The sequence below is a fragment of the Echiichthys vipera genome (assembly GCF_963691815.1).
Source record: "Echiichthys vipera genome assembly, chromosome: 23".
NCBI classification, from domain to species: Eukaryota; Metazoa; Chordata; class Actinopteri; order Perciformes; family Trachinidae; genus Echiichthys; species Echiichthys vipera.
In genome coordinates, this window is record NC_139848.1 from 9,906,035 (window position 1) to 9,920,362 (window position 14,328).

At 41.9% G+C, this 14,328-nt stretch overlaps 1 protein-coding gene across 1 annotated transcript in view; it reads left to right on the forward strand.

Annotated features, from left to right (window-relative positions):
* Positions 1–5,994: 5,994 nt before the first annotated feature.
* Positions 5,995–14,328, forward strand: part of LOC310964666 (gamma-aminobutyric acid receptor subunit gamma-3-like) — a gene marked incomplete at its 3' end in the record, with an annotated part of 83,469 nt that continues 75,135 nt past the window's right edge. Inside the window, exons 1-2 of the mRNA XM_083937876.1 lie at positions 5,995–6,209; positions 6,598–6,752. Of these exons, the coding sequence (XP_083794002.1) occupies positions 6,157–6,209; positions 6,598–6,752 (208 nt within the window). The 5' untranslated portion in view covers positions 5,995–6,156. The remainder of the gene's footprint in view (positions 6,210–6,597; positions 6,753–14,328) is intronic.

The following is a 14,328-nucleotide window of genomic DNA, read 5'->3' on the forward strand; positions in this document are numbered from 1 at the left end:
AGATTAATGCTGCAAGTGCATTAATAATTTAGTTGTCTCTTTAAGAAAAAAAAAAACCTTTGCCATTTTTTTTCTCTGATTGCAGTGGGTGCTTGTGTGTCTCTTTGTACATCTTTACTTGAAGATTTAAAGGCCTGGTTACCCAAAAGCATTGGCAGCCGGCGTCTCAGTGGAAAATGACGGGAAAAAAATGGTATGCTACCGGAAAGTAAAAAAAAAGGAATGCAGAGTATTGGAGGGGTGTGTTTTCATAAAAGTTAAAAAGTTGTCATTTACGGCAGCTTGTCATTAAAGGCATCAGAAAAAGTTCTTTGGCCCACTTACACTGGGTGACTGGACAGCTGTGGATGATGTTTCAGGACAAATTTAGGATTGGATGTATGTGCTTTAACTGGATTTTGAGCCCAGGCCACTCAGCTAGGAAACTAATATTCACAGTTGAGAGACCAGTGCTCCAAATGCAGTGTGTTACATACAAATCAGCAGAGTGACCATTCGGAGGGTGTCTGGAGACTGCATATTACACGATCAGAGCAGATGCTCAATGATGGCGCTATAAGATGATGTAGTATAAAGAGAGGAAGTCTGCGTAAAGACGAAGGTATTGTTGGTGGATGAGTGTTTATAAGAAACCAAGTCAACGTTAACTATTTTAAAATTGCGTAGGTTATGTAAGTTGCTTTCTAATGTGACATTCCTTACATAACGTTCTTAACTAACATTCTCAACTAACATCATGAACGATGCATTTTAAATCAAACCACAATCTTTTGCTAATCCTAACTAAGTGACATTAGTTTGGTTTGAATTCACAACAGGACTCACAACAAGTTACGCCAAGGGGTCCTGACAAAGCTGACTGCAACCGTTATGCCATCTGAACCTACTAGTGGGGGTAGACTGGAAAAGGGTGATATTAACAAGTTAAGTAGGAAGTAAGTTTGCCATTAACTGTGGATAAATTAAGTCTTTTTAAACCAAAAAAAATGACTGATCAATCTCCATTCACTACGACAGACGATGTTAGCCTTCTGGAAGAATTCAATGTACAAGGACATTTATACGTCAGCAAATTAGACAAAAATCCCCCAACGTGTGCTACGTTCACACTACAAGCTCCAAAAGCTACAAAACGGCCGTTGAAGTGCTCCTGTCTGTCATTTCACATTTTATTGCTCCATTGCATCCCTGTGTGCACCGCAATACACAGAGAGCTAGCATAGCGTCAGCTAACTTCGCTAGATGACAGTAGGCCTTCGATAGTCATTGTCAGTTTAAAAAATATTATGTTGGATTGGATGACGCTTCAAAATGATCCGGGGATGCTGAAAAAAAGTAGCCTGTTGCTTAATCACTCGTACTGTGAACACAACATTATTGTACAGGCCTGTGGCACAGTGAAATCTGTGGATCTAGACGCTCGGACCAGGACTACTTGGTGAACTAATGGAATTCTAACTGCTCACATGCTCGCCAGCCAGGACATGGTAGCCCATCAGTTACAATGGCTGACACCTGTTTTCTCTGTACTGAATTAATTGATTAGTCACAATTCTTTTGCCATTTTAAAGGATGCCATGGTCAGACCTTTATGCTACTAAGATTTGGGGGAATCCTGTAAATAAACCTTTCATTTTTAACTCTGCTTTGACAGAAAAAAGACAAGGTTGAGACTCTCACTTTATAATTTTAAGCCCTTGAAAAAAAAAATATGCCAAAGTCTTATGATGACTTTCGATTCATAGAGATGTTTTCATCTGATATATTTCTTCTGTGCACATATGTGGATTGTTTTCTTCTTGTTGCTTGTAGAGGTGCTTACATTCGGTCCAACTTTGAATCTGAGTTGTGTTGATCTGTTTCTACATTGACTTGATTAAACCGCAAGCACACGTGGCATCTTGGTTCGATCCCACCATAGCGCTACGTGTGTGACTTGTTGGACTAATGATGAGACATACTCAGGAACAAAAGGACCCATGCTCCCTGCAAAAGAGTTGCCTCAGAGTCGCTGTTTTTTTAATCTCATGGATTTTTAAACAGTGGCGTTGGGAGCGTTGTCAATGATACAATGGCTTAGTGAGAAAACCATTTAAATAAAGACAACATCAGCTGCTACTGCACCTGCTATGCTTTGTGAAATTGGGACCTACAGCACATATCATCATGATATCAGCTTAAAATTCTTTCCAAAGCGCTTTTAATTTCTGTGCCATGATTTCCTGTAGTGTTTTTGTGCTGGTGTGAGTTCTGCATTTAATGTAAATCTAAGGTATTGTTATCCGTCAAATGCTCGGTGGGTGTCTATCAGCAAAAGCTATTTTTCATTGCTTGGTAAAGTGCAGCAGCATTGTAAAAGGTGATCTATACATATGTCTGTCTGGGGTTGCCATGGCAGCAAGTGCAATCGAACAGACCAGACATGCAATTGAGCAGACCAAACATCCTTTTCTCTGGTAACAACCACAAACCTTTGTTTCTGTTCCTGTGCTCCCTGATTGCTTCTCACTCTGCTGCTTATACATGTTATCAAGACGCTAATTGTCCCTTTGTTTCTGATTACGCCCGCAGCGGTTGAATCCCTCACAAAGTTTGGGGTCATTTGTTTGTTTTGTCAAAGCTGAACTGCTCCAGTGCTGCTTTCTTTCAGCTGACTAAGCCTTATTTAGAGTTAAATTACCAAAGGAAATGAAACACTTATAATCATTTTGGTTCCTAATCATGTAAGTGTATTGAGTCTCCATTATTTTCTCTATGGATGGAAATGTCGGTCTGCTGGTCCGTTTGTCCCCTACTTCAGCTGTATTTTCTGTGCCAATTTAGTGCTCACAGAGACGGTTCACGGAGCGCTGAGTCTGGGTGGTGACCCTAGATTTCTGCAAAAACTCTCCCGGGATTCACTTCTCCATGATTTATCCAAAACTTAACCATTCCAGGTCAATGCCCAACCTCCCATTTCATTTTAAAGCATTGGCACAGCTTGTTATGTCATCTTTTATTATAGAGCGTCTTTGATGCTAAGCAGTGGGTGTTGGCATGTTAACACGCTATGGTGAACATTGTAAACATTATACCTGCTTGCCATCAGCATGGTAGCATTATCATGCTGATGTTAGCACTTATATCAAAGCACTGCTGTGCCTAAGTACAGCCTCGCAGAGCTGCTAGAGCACACAATAGCATGGCTGTAGCCCAATGGTGAGTGAATAGTGGCACGTGACACAAAACTGACCCTCAAACAAACAAAAGCTGAAGTTTTCCCTTTTATAGTTTACAAAACTTCAACATTATTTCCATAAATAAAGTCTGGTTTCTGCTTATATATACACCTGCTTTGCCAATAAAGAAAAGAGTGGCCCTATCTATCCATCCATCCATTTAACCACCCCTCCCTTCTCTATTGCCAGCTAAGAAACGATTGTCCAACCCTCCCTCCTTCCTTCAGCCACTGTGACAGACTCATCTGCCATACATCTGTTAGAAAAGGGATTTAGTTCTGCTTAAGTTACTTTCACCCATTCAGGGGGGCCCCTTACAGCAAAGCGCTTCTCTCCAATTTAAGCCCCGACTGGCCTTGCCGATGACAAATGCTTGTTTTTCTCTCAGCAGTGTCTGGACAGCTGTGGCTGGTGCGTGTTCGGGACAAATTTAGGATTGATTATATGTACTTTATCCAAAGCTAGCTCATGGGCAGTGAAGCACACTGCAGTTTTGAACTTGGGTCTTTCAACTGGGGAATGTGATGCACATGCAGCGGCCATCTTAAGGAGACTTATGCAGAACTGCAATTACAACAGTTGTCTATCCCAGGAAGGCTATAGACAGCCATGACACATGCATGAAGTTCCTCTTGCTTTTGAGCATCGATAGATAACTTTAATTCTGTTTTTGAAGAAACATTGAACTGAGACTTTTGCTTAAATTTTGCAAAAATGCAGCAAAGCCATTGTAGCTGTAGCCGGGCTTAACAAAGTATTTGTGTTAACCATTCTTTGTTTTATGTACTGTATTTGTTTTATGTATTCTACTTAAAATGATCAAATAAAAAGGATGAACAAAGATGGCATTCATTATTCAAAACACTGCGTGAAGCTGCTGTATATTGTATAATCCCTCTAGCTTATATGGCTTCATTAAATCATGAGTATAGCTGCTTATAAGAGGGGAATGTGACTGCAGTTCTTTGGTGTATCCATCTTAGCTGATTCCCTATTGATATTTAACTGCTGCATAAAAATAGCTTGATGCATATAGCGTCTGTGTGCTCCAATTCCACTTATCACGCATCTGTGTGTGTGTGTGTGTGTGGGGGGGGGGGGGGGGGGCTATTCTCTCTTTCAAACTCTGCTTCTGTGAAAGCACCACTGTCATTACTTTTTCCAGCAAAGACAGATCAGATTCATTTATAGTGCTGCCAATCCCCATGTCTCATATTATCTATTTTCATCACTGTGTTTGGTGAACGAGTGACCAGCTTTTTATAGATGAAACATACACTTTTTAGATTCAATTGAGCAAACGGATTAGAGAACATTAGACATATTGTCATTCGTAAGAGAGAGAGATCATTTTGAAGTTTTTTTATGGGGGTAATGGGTGGAAAAAAACCTGCAGTAAGATACAATTTTGAGTTACTTATACTGTCTTTAAGTTGCTTGCACTTTCTGCTGCTCCATAAGCCTAGAAAAACCTTTTCTTCTTTTTACCATATACATTATCTCCAGACCCCTCAGATCGATCTTAGAATCCCCTGGAGGGGCTCAACCCTGAGGCTGTGAACAAATGGACTAAACAACCTACCTGTATTACATTTAGCTAATACTGATACTTAGTATTAGGCCGTATTAACGACCTGATCTAATGTTATATTTAATAAATGATCAAATACAGCTTCTGTACTTTTACTCAGGTGAGATACTTGAATGTATGACTTTTGCTTGAGCATGTTCACACTGTGGCACTATCACTTTAACCTAAGAATGTGCAGAGTGTGTCTGCCATTTGCTGTATCAGCATAAATAATCAGAAACGGTTATTAATGGAGGTGCTGGTCACTAAGTTGGACCTGCCGGTTGCAGCCCTGCAGTGAACATCTCATACTCCTTTCAGCCACCAGTAGGCAGCAAAGCGTCTCATTGTGTTGCTGTGTGCATCCCACGCCTCACAGGTCTGGGAGCTGTACACTGGGCTGCCCTACTGAGTTGTGCGCTTATTCAGAAATGACTTCTTTTGAGTATGGATGGGAGCTTGCTGTTACTCTGTGGTACATAAACGGCTGTGTAAAGCGTGGATATTACTTCCAGTGGCGATCATCATCGGGAAAACAATAACCACCAATATAAACAAGAATCAAGACGACGTTCAGTGGAACTGTCCTCCTGCTGTTTTGTTATGACTTTATCCTCGTATTGTTTATGATCTGCACGGTGCAGCACATTGTAAAATTGTGGATTGAGAATACTGGATTGAGTTTTTATAATAAAAAGCTAATAATCTACCTCCTCTTCCAGTATATTTACCCCTAAACTAACTGCCTAACTCATCTCCAAAAGCATCCTCATTCATAAAGATGTTTCAATATGAAGAAAGGGAAATTAAATAAATATATTTTCAGCATGAGGCAGCCTGACTTTTTTAAATCATTTTCATCTGGATAATGCAATTACGGTCCAGGTACAGTATGTAGCCTGTGCACGGCGTATGAGTCACGCAAGATGATCATCTCCTAAGGTTCACCAGCACCAGCACCACCACCAACATCAGCAGCAGCAGCAGCAGAAGCAGACAGCGTCACCCCACCACTTGCCCACACAGTCGTTAGAGAGGAAGGAGGGCACTGCTGGATCCCTTCCTTTCGACTCCCCTCCGCTGGACTGATCACACTGATTGATCGTCGGGTGCGTCCCGGAGGAACCCCTGCGTGGAGCTCTGAGGATTGAGGCGGGGGGTGGGGGGGAAAGAGACGGCTGTGTGGTCGCAGATGACACGCAGAAGAAAGTGTGTGGGCGGATGAGGAAGTTCAGAGCACGGATTGATGGTCACACACCATACTACTGTATACTGGCACTTTAACGCGGCAGCGGCGGCGGCAGCAGCACGACACTGGGATCTCCATCCACCAATTTCTGTGATCCGAGGTGATCCGCGCATGGGAAAATGACAATCAAGTTTGTGGTCGTCCTCTTCATACTTCTCGTTCAAGGGGCTCGGTGAGTGGGATTTTGCACCTTTTTATTTGCATGATCAACAGCTGAGAGGTGTTTCTTTGAAGCTTTAAAAGTTCACGTGCGTATCGTGGGGTAAAATGTGAAGTGCGCATTTCATATGAATGGATGTGGTTGATAATGCATGTGGTGTTTTTTTTCTAAGGGCTTTCCCCGCACATACACACAGACACAAATGACTGCTGTGCCCAAACACAGTCTATAGGCTCTGATAATCATTCACTTTCGACTCACTGCATCCAAATAAATGCAGCATAAATCACTGCTGCTGCGACAAAGTTTTTTTTTGAATAACAATGTTTACTAAAGGGGACCTAGGGTGGCACAAAAACATGATTAACCACCCCCTTGTTTGTCTCCCCCCCCACCCTAGTTCTGATCTACTGGAATATGGCGCCGACGATGAAGATCCAAACGATACCACTGTCAATCAAATGCTGGTTCCCAGGTCGCACCAGGAGGATGCCACACTGATACTGAACAATTTGCTCAAGGAATATGACAAGACGCTGCGGCCGGACATTGGGGGTAAGGTTGGGTCATATTGGTGGGTTTCAAGCTTGTGGAATCGACTAAAAACTTAGTGGAGTTCAGAGTCAGTGGCGCTGTCCAAGGTGCTGATTGTTATTATATAGTGACGCTGCAACACAGGATGGGGATTGTCCCCCTCTTAAAGCTGTTTTGAGTCTCTGTAGTTGCATCAGCTGGTTCCAGATCTCCATTGAAGCTTTAAGTAGAAGGTTCACATCCAAGACTCCATGTTTTGCAACACCATTCCATCAAATGGAGACATTCTGCACGTTTTATCCAGGAGCTTGTACACATTTTCTTAAAATCCTGGCACATTTGGCATGTGAGACACTTTTTGAGTTCTGTATGTGAGGACAGTGTTTGGCTAGACAGCATGTCTTGTTGTCATGCCCCCAGGCCTGCTGCTGGTTATTAACATTGTCTGTTTACTTTGTGAATACAAGGTGTTTGAATGTGGTTTCAGTATCGACCCTATGATGATGCATAAACTATGGCTGCAACTCACAAGCATCAATTTAATGCGAATTTGAGATCACCATGAGTCTTGACCTGTAAACTACTTAGTGGACCTAAGAGAGAGCTGTTGGAAAATAAGGGGGTGTAATTTGACAGGTTTCTTACATGAAAATAACAGATTTAAGATGTTTCTCAAAGTTCAATTGAGAATAAAAAATGAGCCGCTGGTTTGTTGGCAAAACACTTAGGGATTGAGTTGTTTACCTGCAGAAAATTACGAGAAATCCAGTCACTAATCTCTGTTTAATTTTGTAAAATGAAAATATCTGAAAGTTTGCCGGGTTTCATGAATACCTAAAGCTGGACATTATCACCATGGTGATGACGAGGGAGTAATGAGTGCTAGAAAAGTGACTGAAACGATTTATCCCTTTTAAACATAGTGTAGTCGTTGTAATAAATTGTTAATTGACTGGTTGTTGCAGCTCTAGCATAAACCACTGATGCATCATTTGCATAACTGCCTTTTGCATTTTCTTTAATTTTTCTTTCACACAAATGACATCTCTTTAAAAGGCCACATGAATTTACTTCATTAAAACCCTCAATGGTGGAGAAGGTACTCAATGGCTGCCTCAGAACTAATAAATAACACGGGCAACTCTGCACATCCTCATTTCCTACTAAGGACAATGGGATGCCACTTCTATCACTTTAACAACACACAAAGAAGCATTACCAGTATGTTTGATAGTGATAGTGTGATTTTTAACTTTTCCAATACACTAAAGGTGTTCCTCTATGTGTTGAGAAGCTAAATAACTATTTTTTTATTTGACATGCATTATCAGAGCTTTTGTATCAGCTCACAAAGATAGCCTACACGTTTATTTTGTTTTGTTTTTAAATATAGGTGATTGACATGTCCTGTTATCCCTGAGTTGGTATTTGTGTCTTGCACTCATTATTACACATCAAGAAAATCAGACCACATGAAAAATATATGGGTGGTTATCTTTCTCTGGTCCCCCTATAGGAAACAGTAGGGCTGAAGTACTCTACATATAAGGAGGTCTGTGTGGGAAAGGCTGGGGGTGGTAGCTTGAGTCCGAAGCATTCTCTGATTGCACCCACATTATTCCCACTTTGTTTATGGTGCAATCAAAACTCCTAGCTTCCTGCCTCCTTCTCCTCAGGGAAGCACGGAGGCTGGCCGCTAATCAAATGGTTACTGGTTTGATCCCCGGAGTGTTCTTACTGGTGGGCTGGACTGACCCGTTTATTGTTACTGCAACTGAAATCAAGCCAGTCTATGCTGATCTGATAGAATGGATAAAAGCAGACATCTGTGCTCCAGAGTAAAGCTCTCAGTGTTGACTAGCCTTTGCATAAAGATACCTTCAGTAGCTTTAATGATGTCATGTTGGAGCTATTGTAGGCTATATATATATATATATTTATGGTTATGTCTTCATAGGATGTGTTTGGTCTGTATTCTTCTTCTATTCCAATTTCCTTCTGCTCTGCTTCACCTTGTTCCTGCATTTCTTTTCTCTGTAATGGGATTTTGCATTTACAGTACTACAAACAGCAACTCTACATTTGTGTTTTACAGTGTGATTCTCAACATTTTAGATGCTCTAGTTGTTGATTTTTGTTTCCTGTGGGTCACTGTTGCATTTTCAACACCTCTTATGTGCTAAATCTTTGCATACATGCTGGTATGTGCGGCGGCAGGAGACAGCAGGGGGGCGCTCCAGCACCCCGTGAAAACCTCCGCTCATTTTTTCTTTTTATTAAATTATTATTTTGAATCGAATGTTTTTACAAAAGGAAATCCAACAGTTCATATTAAAATATAAAGTGTGTAAAACTCGTGCAAAATCGACCCCGTCTTTTGATTGGTTGCTCAGAGGTCGTGCGTCACCGGTACCCGCCTGTGCGTCTGTCTGTGTTGTGACGGAACAATGGGACTGGGAGTACCTGCCACCTGTTCGAGCGCAGCCAGGTAGCCTAGCATTGGCAATAACTCGCATTTATGATTCAGTCTTCGAGTCTAAAAGTTTGGAGTAACCAGACAAAAGTCAACTTTGCTCTGCCGTTAAAACGAGCGAGGGACAGTTGACCGTGGTGCAGGAAAATGCCACAACACTGGGACGGTCACCTGTCTGATTAACTGCACCTGGCAAGGCGCCATATTGGATGCAAAAAACAAAACAAACAACAACAACAGACTTGTTGTTAAACATAGCAGGATGCTTCATCTCATCTTATCTTCAACCGCTTATCCGGGGTCGGGTCGCGGGGGCAGCAGCTCCAACAGGGGACCCCAAACTTCCCTTTCCCGGGCCACATTAACCAGCTCTAACTGGGGGATCCTGAGGCGTTCCCAGGCCGGTGTGGAGATGTATGCTTTCTCGCATTAATTCAAGATGTGTAAAATGAATAACCTTATATCATCGTGAGCGCGTGTCCCAACAGCTGAAACGTTGCGCGAGCGTGTGATGCTTTGCTGCGGAAGACACACCTGTGGCGGGTGAGTACACATTTAGTTTCGGACCTTACTTTGGACAGTTTGTGTATTGCCTGTGTGTCGCTGCTCATGTACATGCAATGCTCCATTTGTTTCTGCTTGACCGTGGTGATAGTAAGTATGTGGGCGGGTGGGCTGCTGCACTTTGACCGGTGGAGGTGGATGTGCTCGGCTCGGTGTCCGGCCGTGACCGTCCCAAGGAAGGTGAAAGCGTTTTAGTGTCGCTTCTGACTGTAAAGACCTTTTCAAAGTTAACATAAACATTCTACATGTGTCCAAGTTTATTTCCTGTTGCAGTGAATGTGAATGACATCAGCTGACAGGAAGTTAACAAGGACCAAGGCCGTTGCTTAGCAATGGAATTCCATGGAAAATGCCTATAGCTTTGCACGGCTGCTTACAGAAAGTACAGTTAGACGATTTGTCTGACAGACTAAAACTTAATCAGTGTTGGAAGAATTACTCAGATTGTTTACTTAAGTATAAGTACCAATAACACGGTGTATGCTCTCAAACAAGTTAAGGTTTGCATTCAAAACCTTATTCAAATAGAAGTATTACCGGCAAAGTTTCCTCAAAGTGTCAAAACTAAAAGTAGTTGTTCTGTAGAAACATTTCCCCTGTAACTGATATGTTATTTTGTACAGTATGGCACTATTAGATTAATAATGATGTAGTGTAAATAGCATTTTATTGTAGTAGCTGATTAATGTGGAGGTAATTGTGACTACTTTTCTATTAGGGCAGCGCAATATGAGGATTATAAGCGATAGTGTGTGTGTGTGTGTGTGTGTGTGTGTGTGTGTGTGTGTGTGTGTGTGTGTGTGTGTGTGTGTGTGTGTGTGTGTGTGTGTGTGTGTGTGTGTGTGTGTGTGTGTGTGTGTGTGTGTGTGTGTGTGTGTGTGTGAACTAAAGGTCCGTCTCTGTGAAATATGTATCTACAGTAGCTTGGAAAATAGCAATAACAGGCACTGAATTTACCGCTCCCTGTGATCCCTCCACCAGTATTGAGCTATACTGATGAATTCATATACTTATATTTACATCGATATATCTATTGCCTCATTTTATATTTCAGTATTTGTTTCATAACCTTATTTATTTATAACATAAACTAAACTATCAATTCAAGAACCCCAATCAAATAAATAAAACTTAACTATACTAACTTACTAACTAAAGTTGATGTTGCGATGACGATGAGAAGTCCAGTGGTTCCCAACCAGGGCCGTAAACCAACTTTCTTGCTCACCTGCCAAGGGGACCGGTAGGTGAAAGTATCTACTGGCCAAGTCATTTGTTTTTCTCTTTTTGTTGCATCTATTTCACTACTTTTCATTGAGATAACGAAAATAGCAACGCATGCTTAGAATAGAGGCCAAAGTATTATTTAGAAATACATTTTTAATATCATTATTAATTGAATTTCAAAACATTGCAAGTGATAACTTTAACATCGCTGCAGCTGTGCTACCTGGTTGCAAAATGACCAGATGGCAGCGTCCGTATTGGGGATGTTTGTACGGTGGCAGGATGTGGACGTGTGTGTCCATCTTCACAGTCTACGGCCTGAGACTACACTCTGTAACTTGAAGTCGCCATCTTCAAGCTTCAAAGACTTCCACTTGTAATGGCTTCAGCCGGGAGTTTTAGTAGAATTACGCTTGAGATGGACTTTTGAAAACTTTGTGGAAAGACTCTGGTGGGACCGCTTATCTCCAGATCATTATGTTTATTTGTGTTTGTAGGTTATTCACAATGACCAAGCATCCAGCTTTCACAGGCAATAACCTACTGGTGGGAACATTGATGTTTTTTGCCTCTGCTGGGCGGCCGCTTGCTTAGTGCGGTTCAGTTCAGTCGGAGAGCGGAGGGGGGAAGGGGGGGGATCTCCGTCCAGCTCTGAATCCATGGTTAAGGATGAAATTTTGATGAGATTCAGTCAAAAAAACTCAGTGCCGTCCGTAATGTTTTTGCAGCATAATGGCAGGCAGCGGAAACACACCGAGGAAAACACACTTAGAGACACACACACACACACATACACACACACACACACACACACACACACACATACACATACACATATATACTCAAAGATGACTCTGAGTCAAAGACAGATCTGGGACATTTAAGTCACTGTAAAAAAAGAGTGAGTTCAGTTGAGAACTGCCGCAATAAATCTCTGTGACACACATACACACTCAAAGCAAGCACACTCACATAAACAGCCAGCTGCTGAAGTCAGAAGAGTGTGGCACATTTCCGAGATATACCTGGATTTTGTCTAAATCAGTCATCCTCATCATAAACACATACACACACACACATGTTATCAAACAATGCTGTTTGCCTCTGTAGTTCTGCTTGTTTTTGGCAGCTGGCTGTGGAGCATGCTGTTGCTTTTAGCATATTTGAGATATCTGTTTTATTTTAGCATAAAGACTGGAGGCAGAGGGAAACAGCTTGCCTGTTAAAATGGTAAATTACGTTTTTTTGTGTCTGGTTAAGAAATAGTCCAGTATAGGCAAGGCATCCCCAATAAGGTACACTTCTTTTGTTTGGATTAAATAAACCAGATAGAAGCCGTTTCCCCCTGCTTCCAGTCTTTATTCAGTGCTGAGCGAATCGTCTGTTAGCTTCATATAGATGTGCATATGAGATTGATATTGATCTTGGCATCAAGAATATTAAACACACACACACAAAACACATGTTCAGCTATATTTTAATATCTAATCTTGTGCATTATGTCCACAAGAGGGCAAACCAATACAACAAGAGATATAACTACTTAAGTTGTTGTATTTATTAAGATTATTAAGACGTACATAACTACAAATTACAAAAAAAACAAATAAAATGTCCTATACCGTAAAGCTTAAAGGCATTACAGGCCAAGGTCTTGTAGCCAATTTGTAATTTGATCATAAACAACAGAGTCTCTGGCTGTTCCTTCAATTTGTCTGAATTTTGGTGTCGGTCATTACCGAAAGAAGTTACTGGATCTCGTCTCCAGTTACAATTTTTTTTTCTGTGTTTTTCTGTAAATGACCCTTCTTCTTCACTCGTGGTTGTTTTCTTCTGGTTGAGACGGCTGCATAATAGGAACGTCATCAACACGGACACTTTTCCGCTGTGAATTCTCAGGAGTGATGAGCTGGGCTCACTGGTACCACAGTGACACTATGACTGGCTTCTTAATAGAGAGAATATTTGGGGTTGACCAGGGGGCAGCGGGCACAGGCCCACACGGGAATGCGCGTCGTAGACGGCTACTGTAGGGCTATGGTTTTTTCACAATCTTATGATAATTACTTTACATCTTTTTTTTTAAATCTATCTTGAAGAGCTAATCGTGTTATTTACCTTCCAAACATGCGGGTTTTCCGATGTAATGCACAAAACAGCACTTTAAATTAAAATTAAAAACCCATTTAGCTCACTCTGGCAAAAGACGGTGGCACTTTGTTGGTAAGAGTGTTTTATGTCACAAGTGATTAATTCAGGGTATATAGGAATCCTTAAAACTGCCAAATGTACATGTCAGTTCCGCAGCAGTAAAGCGAAACCTGCAGAAAATGGAGAACAGAGTAGAAATCCCAGATAAAGCATAACAGGTTTATTATCTCAGTTCCCTTGTTTGTTTCCCCTGTCTCCTCCAGTCTTGTGAAGTCAGCAGCGAGCCTAATCTTCATATAAAGTGGGTGACTGGTCCGCTTGTGAAAACGTGTCCCACATTTCCCCTGAGCAGAGCAAGTGTTGAGCCTCACCTTAACGGATAAGAAGCAGTTCGCCTTAGATGAAGATGAGATGCTTTTGTCCCTATTGTGTCACTTTCCTTTTGGATTCAGAGTGTGATCACTGCGTGCGATGTGTGTGATCCTCGCGTATCCTGTGCGAAGACGCGTGCGCGTGCGTCGGAGCATTCGCGACTGTGTCAGTGCTCTCGCATTTGTGTGCTCACCAGGGATTCGAGGACAAAGTGGGTTGGAGTAGAGGGCTTTGTACGCTGTTAGGACGCTGCAGCCACGCACATGTTCTGGAGCCAGGGATGATCCAAGGAGTCAAAGCAAGGTTAAAAGCTTCGGTCCACAGACCATCCCTGGTTGTCTCAAAACCTTTAAAAACACACCAGGACACTTTTGGAACACTAGGTGACATTTCCATTACCATGAACATACTGCGTCCTGCTGCTGTTATGACTCACAAGAGCACTAGGTAGCGCGGTTTATCGATAACAGAAAGGAATTGCAATACCCCGCTGTAAAAAATGGTACGATACCCTTGCCCTGTTTATTTGTGTGTGTGTGTGTGTGTGTGTGTGTGTGTGTGTGTGTGTGTGTGTGTGTGTGTGTGTGTGTGTGTGTGTGTGTGTGTGTGTGTGTGTGTGTGTGTGTGTGTGTGTGTGTGTGTGTGTGTGTGTGTGTGTGTGTGTGTGTGTGTGTGTGTGTGTGTGTGTGTGTGTGTGTGTGTGTGTGTGTGTGTGTGTGTGTCTAAAGGTCCTTCTCCGTGAAATATGTATCTAGCAATACAGGCTCTGAATTTACTGCCCCCTGTGATCCCTCCACCAGTATTGAACTA